General features: G+C 45.3%; 1 protein-coding gene across 1 annotated transcript in view; it reads right to left on the bottom strand.

Moving 5' to 3' along the window:
• Positions 1 to 392: 392 nt before the first annotated feature.
• LOC119967317 (non-compact myelin associated protein) overlaps positions 393 to 14,170 on the bottom strand; it is a 31,119-nt gene continuing 17,341 nt past the window's right edge. The window contains exons 3-4 of the mRNA XM_038799681.1: positions 8,914 to 8,998; positions 393 to 2,455 (exon numbers count right to left, since the gene is read on the bottom strand). Of these exons, the coding sequence (XP_038655609.1) occupies positions 2,314 to 2,455; positions 8,914 to 8,998 (227 nt within the window). The 3' untranslated portion in view covers positions 393 to 2,313. The remainder of the gene's footprint in view (positions 2,456 to 8,913; positions 8,999 to 14,170) is intronic.

The raw sequence follows: 14,170 nt of genomic DNA on the forward strand, positions 1-14,170 counted from the left end.
TGCCCCTTAATTGGAAAAAATAATTGGGTAATCTAAATTTAAAAAAAAAAACATTCTCTTCATAACTTCATGTAAAGTTCTAATGTTTTTAAGGTCAGGTTTTCTATAACAAAGTTAACTTTACAAACAAGTTCGACATTTATTTATTTTTGAGTGTCTGTTTCCTCAAACAAGAAACTGTCCTTGGACCAGTATTACATTCCGCCCTAGTATGCCCAGGGCTGTTGCTGTCTTTGTGTGATTCTTCTTCCTGAATGGCACTGCACATACCTGACAGAGGCTGTGGATCAGGAAAACTCTATAATCAACTATACTAGTCTGCTAATACCAGACTCTCTAATTCTAACAAATGCATTCACACAAAAAAGTAAGCAAAAACTATTCAATACAGATTAGTCTGCCCACGTGTCATCTTTAATTTCCTTTGGCTGTAACTTCTCTCAGTGCCACAATATGTGGCCGACTCTTGGAAACATCTCATCACAGGGGCGAACAAAATAAATTACAAGTAATTCGCGACTGTATTACTGTACAAATAAATGTAGCCAAGAACCTCGACATTGAAAAGTTAGAACTTGAAAACAAAATAACATCACTGTTTCCGTGGAATACAGAAAATGCACTGTCTTTTAAACTAAACCATCAGGTTTATGAAACCTGCAAATGTAAATGGTTTGAACAGAACTTCCTTCATTACATGTTTTAGCAGAAAATATTTTAATGGCAGGGCGCATCTGTCGGGACTGGAGATGCCCACATTCTTACTGTATACAAATCTGCCAAAAGACTCAGCAGATCTGATTTAGGCAACTATCTATCCATTAACCTATTAAGAATTAATAATAAGTAAAATCATACAATTTATTCCAAGCAATAACTTACTAAAAGTCAGGCAAAATGGATTTAAAAGGAAATCATCCTGCTAGACTAACATCTTCATTTTTTTGAGGGCATTAGTGATAAAGTCGGTATTTGAACATCCTTGATACAGTTTACCTACATTTTCAGGTTTTTGGAAAAATTCCATTTTATATGCTCCAAATTAAATAACAAGCAGGCACAGGTGGCAAAGTGGTTAGCATTGCTGGCTCACAGCACCAAAGATCCATGTTCAATTACGACCTTGGATGACTGTGTGGAGTTTGTACTTTCTCCCCGTGTCTGCGTGGGTTTCCTCCGGGTGCTCTGGTTTCCTCGCACAGTCCAAAGAAGTGCAGGTTTAGGTGGATTGGCCATACTAAATTGCCTCTTTGTGTAGGTTAGGTGGGGTTTTGGGGAGTGGGCCTAGGTAGGATGCTCTTTCAGAGGATTGGCGCAGGCTCAATGAGGCTCAATCAGGCTCCACGCTGTAGGAATAGGAATTCTAACATGGTACCAGAAAGGAATGTGGCTAAAAACAGAAAGCCAAGGTCATGAATGTCAGACTGGAGGCTCATGGGATTCAGTGCTTGGGCCCCTGTTGTTTCATTGATACCGAAATGACCAGAGGAAATTAACGCGAAAGATTTTCGAAAGCCTTTATGTCAGTTACATATTTGGGTAGAAAATCTGCAAATTAAATTTAACACTGATAAATGTAAAGTATTGCACATAGTCAAACAACAAAGGTCACAGGTACATACGAATGAAACTAGGCTGACGCAGATAAACTTAGAATGGAACTTGCAATGTGCAGATAATGCAGTGAATGAATGAAAAAAATGGAAATCACATCAGAAAACTCAAATACTTTGGAGACAATTGTGTCCACTTTGACTCTTGGGTTCCTTTTTCAGTTTCTCTGTGGTTCCAATTCCATTCACGTATACTCTTAATCAGAGAGGTAAACATTTGGGATATTTTACCAACAAGTTAATAAAGGCTTGTATCATTTGTATTTTTCAAAATACACTCAGATGTTATAATGAGAGTTAGAGGATTAAGCTTGGTGGGCTTTCCTTGTCTCTGTTTTTCTCACATTCTATATTCTAATCCAGCAGTAAAGATCAATTATTTCCACGACTTGAATAAAAAAGAGCTTTATCTGGCACATTAGTAGACAAAATGAAAAGGTTTCTCGAGGAGCTGTCATCCCGTGCATCTGTCAAGAAATTACCATCATTGTTGAAACTGCTTTCTTTCCCACAGTGCTGCAGCCTGGAAAAGCCAGGTGCCGCCTAGGTAGCAAGTGAACTAGGTGATAATCATTCGCTGGGAAAATGGATAATGACAGTCATTTTAACAATGCATTTATTTCACACTCATGTGGCCCAAATAGTCCGGATTCATGGTCTGTGAAAGCACGCTTCTGTCCCAATGCCATTAGCAGTTCAGTTAATATTTCCTCTCCATTGGAATACTCAACGAACCAGAAATCTGCGATATTGGTGTGCTTGTGGTTAGACTGCTCTTTGGAAATGGGCTTGAGGGATGTTTTGACGACTTTGGTGCCAGATCTCTTTTCAATCTGTTTTGCCTACAGAATAAAATCAATTGTTAGCGTTGTGACATTTGTGTAACAGCTACATCCAAACTATTGATTGTTCTGTGTCTGAGAATGTAAAAAATATGGGAATAGGTGATTATAGTCCATACATTTCCAGGTACTCAGAAATATAACAACATAAAATATTAACCACAAGCACACAAGGGAACCATGTCAGCTTTTGCTCCTACTCCATTAAAAACTTTCTTGTCCCTGCATTCTCATCAAATTTTCCCTTTGTATAATTTAAAAGTGTGAGGAAAATAAAGGGAGTATTAAGGGATGTGTAAGCATTGGTAGGCACTGATAAACATTAGAAATAAGCGCCGGATTCCTCTGGAAATTGGCCATTGGGATTCTTTGTTCCCGCGAGCAGTGAGTCTGCAGGTTTTGCGACGGCTTAAATGGGAAATCCCATTGACAAGTGGCTGGAGTAGAGAATCCCATCACTGGGTTATGGGGATAGGGTGGAGGTGTGGGCTTGGGTAGGCTGCTCTTTCAAAGAGCAGATGCAGACTCGATGGGCTGAATGGCCTCCTTCTGCATTGTAAATTTGTGATTCTATGATCACTAGTGAATGTTGCACTACTGAGAAACATGTGGCTGGGGGAACGGGAGAATCCAGCCCATGGTAAAGTTTTAAGTGTGTTTAATTTAATTTTTCGATGTCTAGAAGAGAGAAACCTACAGTTAGATTCATGCTGGACAAAGATGTTTGTCTGTGTGAGGGTTGGTTCAGTTTCAACTCTGTCTCTATTAGGCTTAGAGAGGGTTACGGCGTGAAGAATATATAGGCCAGTAGAAGTATGCGGGCATTGCTTACCAAGTGGAGGTCCTTGTAAGGGTAGTAAAGCTTTTGAGTTTTAATTTTAGCTGGATATAGCAGTTAGAGATATGAGACCAGAGTGTAAACATCTTTCAACTCTTCCAGGAGAAGCCGGACAGCACAAGGGAGTTGCAAAGATGCAGGCTTCCGAAGGAACAAGTTACAGTCCAGATACCCAGGAAATTGGGACAGAAAGAACATTTAAGACAACTGGAGTTAAAAGAATAGAGACCAAGGTATTGTTCAGAAGAATTCAATGAAGAGTAAACAAAATGTTCTGCGTTAAAGAGACCATTGCAGTAACCAGATTTAAAGGGGGACAGCAAAGTTCAGAAGTAAATGAAACGTTTGATGCCATTTTATTCGAGTCTGGGAGTTGTGAATTAAAGCAATTGTTAACAATTTTTACAGCAGTTAAGACTAAGAAATCCTAATGGAGTTGGTGTAAACTTTGGAGTGGATTAGCTGTAAAAAGTGGAGCGGACGATTTGCTTAACAGTATCATTTGGAAATTGGAACTTGATTTCGGAAAAGCATTATTATGAAAGAAGATTTTAAAGTACATTTTTAGGAGTGGAGTTCAGAAACTCTCATGTGATAGTCATCTGGGGGATTCTGAGGAGAAATCCATAGACACTAACTTGGGTTCAGAGTGGAGTGTGTGTGTATTTGACCATAGTCATCTTGTGTGCTTAAAAGGAACTTTGTGTTTGAATGAACAAAGAACAAAGAACAAAGAAAAGTACAGCACAGGAACAGGACCTCAGGACCTTAGGACCTTCAAGCCTGCGCCGACCATGCTGCCTGTCTAAACTAAAATCTGCTACACTTCCGAGGTCCATATCCCTCTACTCGTGTATTTATCAAGATGCCCCTTAAATGTCACTATCGTCCCTGCTTCCACCACCTCCTCTGGTAGCGAGTTCCAGGCACCCACTACCCTCGGTGTAAAATACGTACCTCATACTTCTCCTCTAAACCTTCCCCTCACACCTTAAACCTATGTCCCCTAGTAATTGACCCCTCTACCCTGGGAAAAAGTCTCTGACTATCTACTCTGTCTATGCCCCTCATAATTTTGTAGACCTCTATCAGGTCGCCCCTCAACCTCCTTTGTTGCAGTGAGAACAAACCAAGTTTATTCAACCTCTCCTCATATCTAATGCCCTCCATACCAGGCAACATCCTGGTAAATCTCGTCTGCACCATCTCTAAAGTCTCCATATCCTTCTGGTAGTGTGGTGACCATCTGAGTGTAATTGTTAAGCTAAGGGGAGAGTAAAGGAGTATTATATAATTATCCAATTTTTTCATGTTTAATAAATTATTTTTTTTGCTGTTGAAACTAATCCTTTGACTCTGTTCCTCAACATTTTATTTATAAAAAATAACATTTACAGTCTTTTGAGTCAGGATTCCATTCTGGAACCTTCCAGTTATAACATCAACTGGGACCGTAAGAGAAGTATTTTTTTCCCTCTGGAAATTCCGTTTCCTTTCCCACGGCTTCCATCTCAGTCTATTCCAGCTCCAGGGGCCTTGCCACTACCTTACAGTTTCTATCCCCCCCCTCTCCCACCAACCCCTCCACCACCCACACATCCCTACCTTCATCTCATTTTACTTTCTTTCATCTCTATTCCAGCCTACAGCATATATTCTTTACAAAGAAGAGATTATCTATAAAATATTCTGAAATTAATATTAATAACCTTCTAATTATTCTCCCCAGTACTCCTCACAGGTAGTGAAAGACCTGGAGTCTAGGTTCTTCTGATTTTTGCTACTGCCACAATACAATCTAAACCATGGCTGCCATCAAGATACAAATGTTATACAAAATCTGCAAACCATTGAAGGTGAAATTGGTATCTTTACTTATAGAACATACAGTGCAGAAGGAGGCCATTCCGCCCATTGAGTCTGCACCGACCCACTTCCACCCTATCCCCCTAACCAATGACCCCATGAAAAAATGAAAAAAATGAAAATCGCTTATTGTCACAAATAGGCTTCAAATGAAGTTACTGTGAAAAGCCCCTAGTCGCCACATTCCGGCGCCTGTTCGGGGAGGCTGGTATCGGAATTGAACCGTGCTGCTAGCCTGCCTTGGTCTGCTTCAAAAGCCAGCTCTTTAGCCCTGTGCTTAACCAGCCCCTTTCAATCTAACCTTTCTGGTCACTAAGGGCAATTTAGGATGGCCAATCCACCTAAGCTGCATGTCTTTGGATTGTTGGAGGAAACCGGAGCACCCGCAGGAAAACCACGCAGACACGGGGAGAACGTGCAGACTCCGAACAGACAGTGACCCAGCGGGGAATCGAACCTGGGACCCTAGCGCTGTGAAGCCACAGTGCTAGCCACTTGTGCTGCCATGCTGCCAGCAACACTTACAGCAACCAGCAACATTTATTGCAACACTTCTTTAAATCCCCATCTCATGCCATTCCATCTTTCCCATCCCATTCCTTTCGCCTCTCTCATAACACCCCCATCCCACCCGATTCCACCCTTTCTTCCTATGCCACCCCATTCCACCCCTGCAATGCACTTTCTGTACCCCATGCCATCCCTCCCTCCAGTGCTGGCACCCTCCTCCGATGTCCTACCACAAACCCCACCCTCTTCACCAATCTCTCCAGCTGGAGCAAGTGTTGTTGGGATCCCCTTATGTCCACTGTTTTGTTTTCTCTACTAATCTCTTGCCTACCCGTCACTGCCACCCACTGATCCTCCGAAGCCATTCCCTCTGACTCTTCCCCCCCCAATCACAGCTTGGGTAACTTCGTCATTGGTCTCCACTTATCTTCCAGTGTTTGCTTCCTCCACAAATCTCACCCCTTGGAAAATAAAATTAATTGGGTACTTTAAATTTATATGAAAAAAAGTTCCTTTAAACCCTGTATTTTGCAGGTGGCACAGTGGTTAGCACTGATGCTCACAGCGCCAGGGACCCGGGTTCAATTCCAGCCTCGGGTGACTGGGTGGAATTTGCACTTTCTCCCCATATCTGCGTGGGTTTGCTCCAGGTGCTCTGGTTTCCTCCAGTCCAAAGATGTGCGGGTTAGGTGGACTGGCCATGCTAAAATTGTCCCTTAATGTCCAAAGGTTAGGTGGGGTTATAGGGTTCCAAGGTGGGGGTGTGGGCCTGGGTGGGGTACTTTTTCAGAAAGTCAGCATCTTTTTGCACTGTAGGTATTCTGTGATGCAAACAACCTGATAACTATGCAAAACCCTTTGGGTATGCTTTGGGCTCCCTGGATGGAAAACTGCTGCAAATTCTTTGGGTGAGCTTGCAAAAATCAGTTTTATGCTTGTTCAGTAAAAGTTGGATCAAGACTCTTCAAACCTATCTCACACATGACCCTTCCAGTCAGTATGAAGACTTTTCGGGATCGAACCCGTGTCCTCAGTGCCACGAGGCAGCAGTGCTAATCAGTGCGCCACCGTGCCCACCCGACAGCTTGTGTATCTAACTACTTTTACATTTGGGGCTTTTGATTGAACGATCTTGATAAGTACGTACCCGTCAGGCAGGGAGGAAGGGGTAGAGCGAGGGAACCGTAGTTTACCAAAGAAGTGGAATCTCTTGTTAAGAGGAAGAAGGAGGCCTATGTGAAGATGAGGTGTGAAGTTTCAGTTGGGGCGCTTGATAGTTACAAGGAAGCGAGGAAGGATCTAAAGAGAGAGCTAAGACGAGCAAGGAGGGGACATGAGAAGTCTTTGGCAGGTAGGATCAAGGAAAACCCAAAAGCTTTCTATTGCTATGTCAGGAATAAAAGAATGACTAGGGTAAGAGTAGGGCCAGTCAAGGACAGTGGTGGGAAGTTGTGTGTGGAGGCTGAGGAGATAAGCGAGATACTAAATGAATACTTTTCGTCAGTATTCACTCAGGAAAAAGATAATGTTGTGGAGGAGAATTCTGAGACCCAGGCTATTAGAATAGATGGCATTGAGGTGCGTAGGGAAGAAGTGTTGGCAATTCTGGACAAGGTGAAAATAGATAAGTCCCCGGGGCCTGATGGAATTTATCCTAGGATTCTCTGGGAAGCCAGGGAAGAGATTGCTGAGCCTTTGGCTTTGATTTTTATGTCATCATTGGCTACAGGAATAGTGCCAGAGGACTGGAGGGTAGCAAATGTGGTCCCTTTGTTCAAGAAGGGGAGTAGAGATAACCCCGGTAACTATAGGCCGGTGAGCCTCACGTCTGTTGTGGGTAAAGGCTTGGAGGGGATTATAAGAGATACGATTTATAATCATCTAGCTAGGAATAATATGATTAGGGATAGTCAGCATGGTTTTGTGAAGGGTAGGTCTTGCCTCACAAACCTTATCGAGTTCTTTGAGAAGGTGACTGAACAGGTAGACGAGGGTAGAGCAGTTGATGTGGTGTATATGGATTTCAGTAAAGCGTTTGATAAGGTTACCCACGGTCGGCTATTGCAGAAAATATGGAGGCTGGGGATTGAGGGTGATTTAGAGATGTGGATCAGAAATTGGCTAGTTGAAAGAAGACAGAGGGTGGTGGTTGATGGGAAATGTTCAGAATGGAGTTCAGTTACGAGTGGCGTACCACAAGGATCTGTTCTAGGGCCGTTGCTGTTTGTCATTTTTCTAAATGACCTAGAGGAGGGCACAGAAGGTTGGGTGAGTAAATTTGCAGACGACACTAAAGTCGGTGGAATTGTAGACCGTGTGGAAGGATGTTGCAGGTTACAGAGGGACATAGATAAGCTGCAGAGCTGGGCTGAGAGGTGGCAAATGGAGTTAAATGTAGAGTATTGTGAGGTGATTCACTTTGGAAAGAATAACAGGAATGCGGAATATTTGGCTAATGGTAAAATTCTTGGCAGCGTGGATGAGCAGAGGGATCTCGGTGTCCATGTACATAGATCCCTGAAAGTTGCCACCCAGGTTGATAGGGTTGTGAAGAAGGCCTATGGTGTGTTGGCCTTTATTGGTAGAGGGATTGAGTTCCGGAGCCATGAGGTCATGTTGCAGCTGTACAAAACTCTGGTACGGCCGCATTTGGAGTATTGCGTACAGTTCTGGTCGCCTCATTATAGGAAGGACGTGGAAGCTTTGGAACGGGTGCAGAGGAGATTTACCAGGATGTTGCCTGGTATGGAGGGAAAATCTTATGAGGAAAGGCTGATGGACTTGAGGTTGTTTTCGTTAGAGAGAAGAAGGTTAAGAGGTGACTTAATAGAGGCATACAAAATGATCAGAGGGTTAGATAGGGTGGACAGTGAGAGCCTTCTCCCGCGGATGGAGGTGGCTAGCACGAGGGGACATAGCTTTAAATTGAGGGGTAATAGATATAGGACAGAGGTCAAAGGTAGGTTTTTTACACAAAGATTGGTGAGGCCGTGGAATGCCCTACCTGCAACAGTAGTGAACTCGCCAACATTGAGGGCATTTAAAAGTTTATTGGATAAGCATATGGATGATAATGGCATAGTGTAGGTTAGATGGCCTTTAGTTTTTGACTTCCCATGTCGGTGCAACATCGTGGGCCGAAGGGCCTGTACTGCGCTGTATTGTTCTATGTTCTATGTTCTATGTTCTATGAATGAACAGATAAATCAGTATTGCAAGTAGCATTGCTTAGTTTCTTTATTACCTGTTGCAATGCTTTACAGTGACCAATACCAGGGTGAATATAATTATCACTCCAATTACAATGACAGCTACAATCGCACCAGAACCTGGAACACAAAAAAGAATTCAGTTAATGTGGAGCTCGCATTTCAACAATATCATCTGTTCTTATCAGAAGACATGGGTGAAGGAAAGCTCATGTTGTCTTCACACCCCCACTGTTTGTTACCCTTTGGCGAATGGTGGGGGAAGGATCCCCGAGCAGATTATCAGCCCATTGAACCATGTCATGAACACTCCTTCCGTGGTCAATGACAAGTCCTGGTGTTGGACTCAAACCCAGAACTTCTGGCCCTGGGGTAGGACTGCCACAAGGACACCCCACGTAAAGAACAATGACTTATTAATATAAAACAAAATCTACCAATAAAACAGTAAGCTGCTTGATCTGAGTCAATGTGACGCAACAAAATGTATTACAGAGTGCCAACCGACACATAGATCCACTTCCAGAGATATGCGGCCTAACTGTTTTGAAAATTAAACTGGCCAAGACACAGGACTGGATTTTCGTGGAGTTGGGCCAATTCCATGACCTTTAAAAATGGTGGACGAGACCTGGATCTGGAAGTCGTGCCCACATTCCTGACAGATCCTGTCTACCAGGTAGCGATACAGCTGAAGTCCTTCCTCTCGATGGTTTAAAACTCCCCCCCCCCCCCCCCCCTTCCCTTACGTTTGTGGCTTGGTTACTTTCTCCATTTTCCAATTAATTTCTTAAAACAGAAGCTGAGAGGATTCCTTCATGTTGAAGCCTCCTTGCATATTTACAGTCATCTGCTCCTCTTTTTGACCCTCTAGCTCAGAACATTCACCTGCCACCCTTAATTGGACAGGAAATCTGTTTCCATGACCATTAAGGGCATTACCGGTCAAAATTTCAACAAGGTATTGTTTCTTCCAGGAGAGTATTTGGGACTTAGACAGTCCTAGCTCCTAGATTCCTCACCTCAATGTGAAAAGTCAGCCTTTGGTTTATGTTGGGCTACTTGGCCTTAAACGAGGGTTGTAGTAGAGGAGGTCAAATGAGCCAACATCCCCAGCACTGTAGGAATACTGGGAGGTGTGGTGGAAAATAAGAGAGTTTCTATTCCTGATCCAGTGACCCTCTTTGGAAATTAGCTGATTGAAGATGAGATGAATACACAGCAGTGTGACGAGGATGCCCGAATAGAATATCATTGAAACACTGACAATCTAAGCTTGCTCACGAAGAATGACCACTTGATGATGAAAAACCATACCTCAGCATGACATTCTGGGAAAAGAGAGAGGAAAGCAAAGGTGGGGGAAAAAATCTGAATGCTGCACTCTTGGACTAGTTTATACTGAGGGAAATGTACCATCTAGTTTTGTGGAATAGTCAAGATGTGTTTCCACCTAATCGTGTCTTGTTGCAGTTCTTTTCCATCCAACTGACAAGATTCTGTTTCAAATTAAAAAGCCATTTCATTCCTTTCTAGAATCTAGTTGTTTGGAATTCAGTGACAATTGATTAAATGAAAAGTTCAAGTAAATGCAGCCCTATTCATGAAGGAGGAGATTAGTGGAAGAAATTGGCACTTAAACAAGTTCCACTGCATCTATGGTTTCTCTTGGGTGTTAATTTTAAGCTTTCTCTCACCTTCCCCGCCAAACTGATTCAAGGTTTCCCTTGTAGCCTTGTCAGCAAAACAGAGGTAGTTTTATGTGATCGAGATTTGTATCGTTAAATATCGGAAATAAAGTATAGTTTTAAGTGGGTTTAATTTTGTGTTTCTGTGTAAGGAACGGAAATATTATAGTTAGATTCATGCTGGACAAAAGTGTGTTGCATCTGGGGGATTTTAGTTTCAGAAAAAACTGTGATTCCATTTTGCTTAGAGAGCATTACGGTGTGAAAAGTAAACAAGCTGGGAGAAAAATAAAGTCTTTGCTTAGTAACCAGTGGCACCTATAGGGTAGGAAGGCTTATTGAGTTTAAATTTAGCTGGATTCATTACAGTTGGAGCTAGGAAGTGAGAGGGTGAACAGCTCTCAGTCATGCGAGAAGCAGCAAAGCCATACAATGGATGAAAGTGCACAAAAGCAAGCTCCAGACAAACTAAAGGACAGTTAGTTTTAGAAACCAGGGAATGGAAAAGGAGCTCCAGGAATATTCAAGTAAAAAATATCAAAGAAACTGGCTTTGGGGCAGGATACTGCTGATGGAAATCAAAATCAGATCTGGAAAAATAAGAGCTGAAGAGGTTCGCCACAGAAAAGCCACAAATCTAAAACAATTGTAAGGTATTTCCAGTTTTTGAAGCAGTAATGTTCTGTTGGGGACTGGGGGCGCGATTCTCCCAGACCCGTGCCGGAGAATCACCGGAACCGTGCCACACCACCCCAACGCTGGCGTGCGATTCTCCGAGGTGCAGAGAATCGGCGCCATTTGCGCCGACGGTTTGGCGCGGCGTCGGTCGCAAGCCGCTGTCCGCAGGCGGGCACCGATTCTCCGGCCCAGATTGGCCGAGCGGCCGTGTGGAAACGGCGGAGTCCCGCTGGCGCTGTCCACACCTAGTCACTGCTGGCAGGAACTCTGCACAAAGGGACCGGGGGCAGGGGGAGGGGGGGGGGGGTGGAGAGGGCTCCAGCCCCAGGGGGAGCCTCCGATGGGGTCTAGCCCACGATCAGGGCCCACCAATCAGCGGGTCGGCCTCTCCCCCCCCGGGCCTACTTTGTTGCGCGTCTGGCTCCTGAACCCCCGCGCCATGTGGCGTCGGGGCCAGAGCATTCAGTAAGGTCACCGCGCATGTGCGGGTTGGCGCGTCACCACTGTGCATGCGCAGGTTAGCACCATCCCCAGTGTGCGCCAGGAAGTGAGGCTGGAGCGGCGTGAACTGCTCCAGCGCCGTTCTGGCCACCTGTGGGGGCCAGAATCGCTAGTGCCCACGTCCGTTTTGCACCGTTGTGAAATGCGACGGCGTTCAGGACGGCGCCGACACTCTGTCCCGCGATCAGAGAATCACACCATAGATACCTGGGTTTGTGAAGAATTTTGGATGCATGTTGCAATTCAAGATAAAGGAAGCCTGGAAGGAAAGGTGGAACACGTGGCACTGGATTCTTTGTTAAAAGTGGTGCGGAAGCTTTGTTTGAAAAGGTAGTTGGAAAACCTGGAGTGCTGACTCATGTTGGGTTACAGGTGCTGACAATGTTGTTGGGTTACAGGTGCTAACTGATGTTGGGGTACAGGTGCTGACTGATGTTGGGGTAGAGGCGCTGACTGATGTTGGGGTACAGGCGCTGACTCATGTTGGGTTACAGATGCTGACTGATGTTGGGGTACAGGTGCTGACTGATGCTGGGGTACAGGTGCCGACTGATGCTGGGGTACAGTCGCTGACTGATGTTGGGTTTCAGGTGCTGACTGATGTTGGGGTACAAGTGCTGACCGATGTTGGGGTACAAGTACTGACCGATGTTGGGGTACAGGCGCTGACCGATGTTGGGGTACAGGTGCTGACTGATGCTGGGGTACAGGTGCTGACCGATGCTGGGGTACAGGTGCTGACTGATGTTGGGGTACAGGTGCTGACTCATGTTGGGGTACAGGTGCTGACTGATGCTGGGGTACAGGTGCTGACCGATGCTGGGGTACAGGTGCTGACTGATGCTGGGGTACAGGTGCTGACCGATGCTGGGGTACAGGTGCTGACTGATGTTGGGGTACAGGTGCTGACTCATGTTGGGGTACAGGTGCTGACAATGTTGTTGGGTTACAGGTGCTGACTGATGTCGGGGTACAACTGCGGTACAAGTGCTTATTCATGTTGGGGTACAGGTGCTGACTGATGTTGGGGTACAGGTGCTGACAATGTTGTTGGGGTACAGGTGCTGACTGATGTCGGGGTACAAGTGCTGACACATGCTGCGGTACAAGTGCTTATTCATGTTGGGGTACAGGTGCTGACTGATGTTGGGGTACAGGTGCTGACTGGTGTTGGGGTACAGGTGCTGACTCATGTTGGGGTACAGGTGCTGACAATGTTGTTGGGGTACAGGTGCTGACCGATGTTGGGGTACAGGTGCTGACTGATGTTGGGGTACAGGTGCTGACTTATGTTGGGGTACAGGTGCTGACAATGTTGTTGGGTTACAGGTGCTGACTGATGTCGGGGTACAAGTGCTGACACATGCTGCGGTACAAGTGCTTATTCATGTTGGGGTACAGGTGCTGACTGATGTTGGGGTTCAGGTGCTGACTGATGGTGGGGTACAGGTGCTGACTCATGTTGGGGTACAGGTGCTGACAATGTTGTTGGGGTACAGGTGCTGACTGATGTCGGGGTACAAGTGCTGACACATGCTGCGGTACAAGTACTTATTCATGTTGGGGTACAGGTGCTGACTGATGTTGGGGTACAGGTGCTGACTGGTGTTGGGGTACAGGTGCTGACTCATGTTGGGGTACAGGTGCTGACAATGTTGTTGGGGTACAGGTGCTGACTGATGGTGGGGTACAGGTGCTGACTGATGGTGGGGTACAGGTGCTGACTGATGGTGGGGTACAGGTGCTGACTGATGGTGGGGTACAGGTGCTAACTCATGTTGAGGTAGAAGTGCTGTCTAATGCTGGGGTACAGGTGCTGACTCATGTTGGGGGACAGGCAATGACTCATGCTGGAGTATCGGTGCTGATTCATACTGGGATACAGGTGCTGACTCATGTTGGGGTACAGGTGCTGACTCATGTTGGGGTACAGGTGCTGACAATGTTGTTGGGTTACAGGTGCTGACTGATGTTGGGTTACAGGTGCTGACCGATGTTGGGTTACAGGTGCTGACTCTTGCTGGGGTACAGGTGCTGACTCATGTTGGGGTACAGGTGCTGACCGATGTTGGGTTACAGGTGCTGACTCTTGCTGGGGTACAGGTGCTGACTGATGTTGGGGTACAGGTGCTGACTGATGTTGGGGTACAGGTGTTGACTGATGTTGGGGTACAGGTGCTGACAATGTTGTTGGGGTACAGGTGCTGACTGATGTTGGGGTACAGGTGCTGGCCCATGTTGAGGTAGAAGTGCTGATTCATGCTGGGGTACAGCTGCTGACTCATGTTGGGGGACAGGCAATGACTCATACTGGAGTATCGGTGCTGATTCATACTGGGGTACATGTGCTGATTCATACTGGGGTGCAGGTGCTGACCCATGCTAGGGTACAAGTAATGACTCATTTAGAGGTACAGGTGCTGAC

Source organism: Scyliorhinus canicula, chromosome 1, assembly GCF_902713615.1.
Source record: "Scyliorhinus canicula chromosome 1, sScyCan1.1, whole genome shotgun sequence".
NCBI classification, from domain to species: Eukaryota; Metazoa; Chordata; class Chondrichthyes; order Carcharhiniformes; family Scyliorhinidae; genus Scyliorhinus; species Scyliorhinus canicula.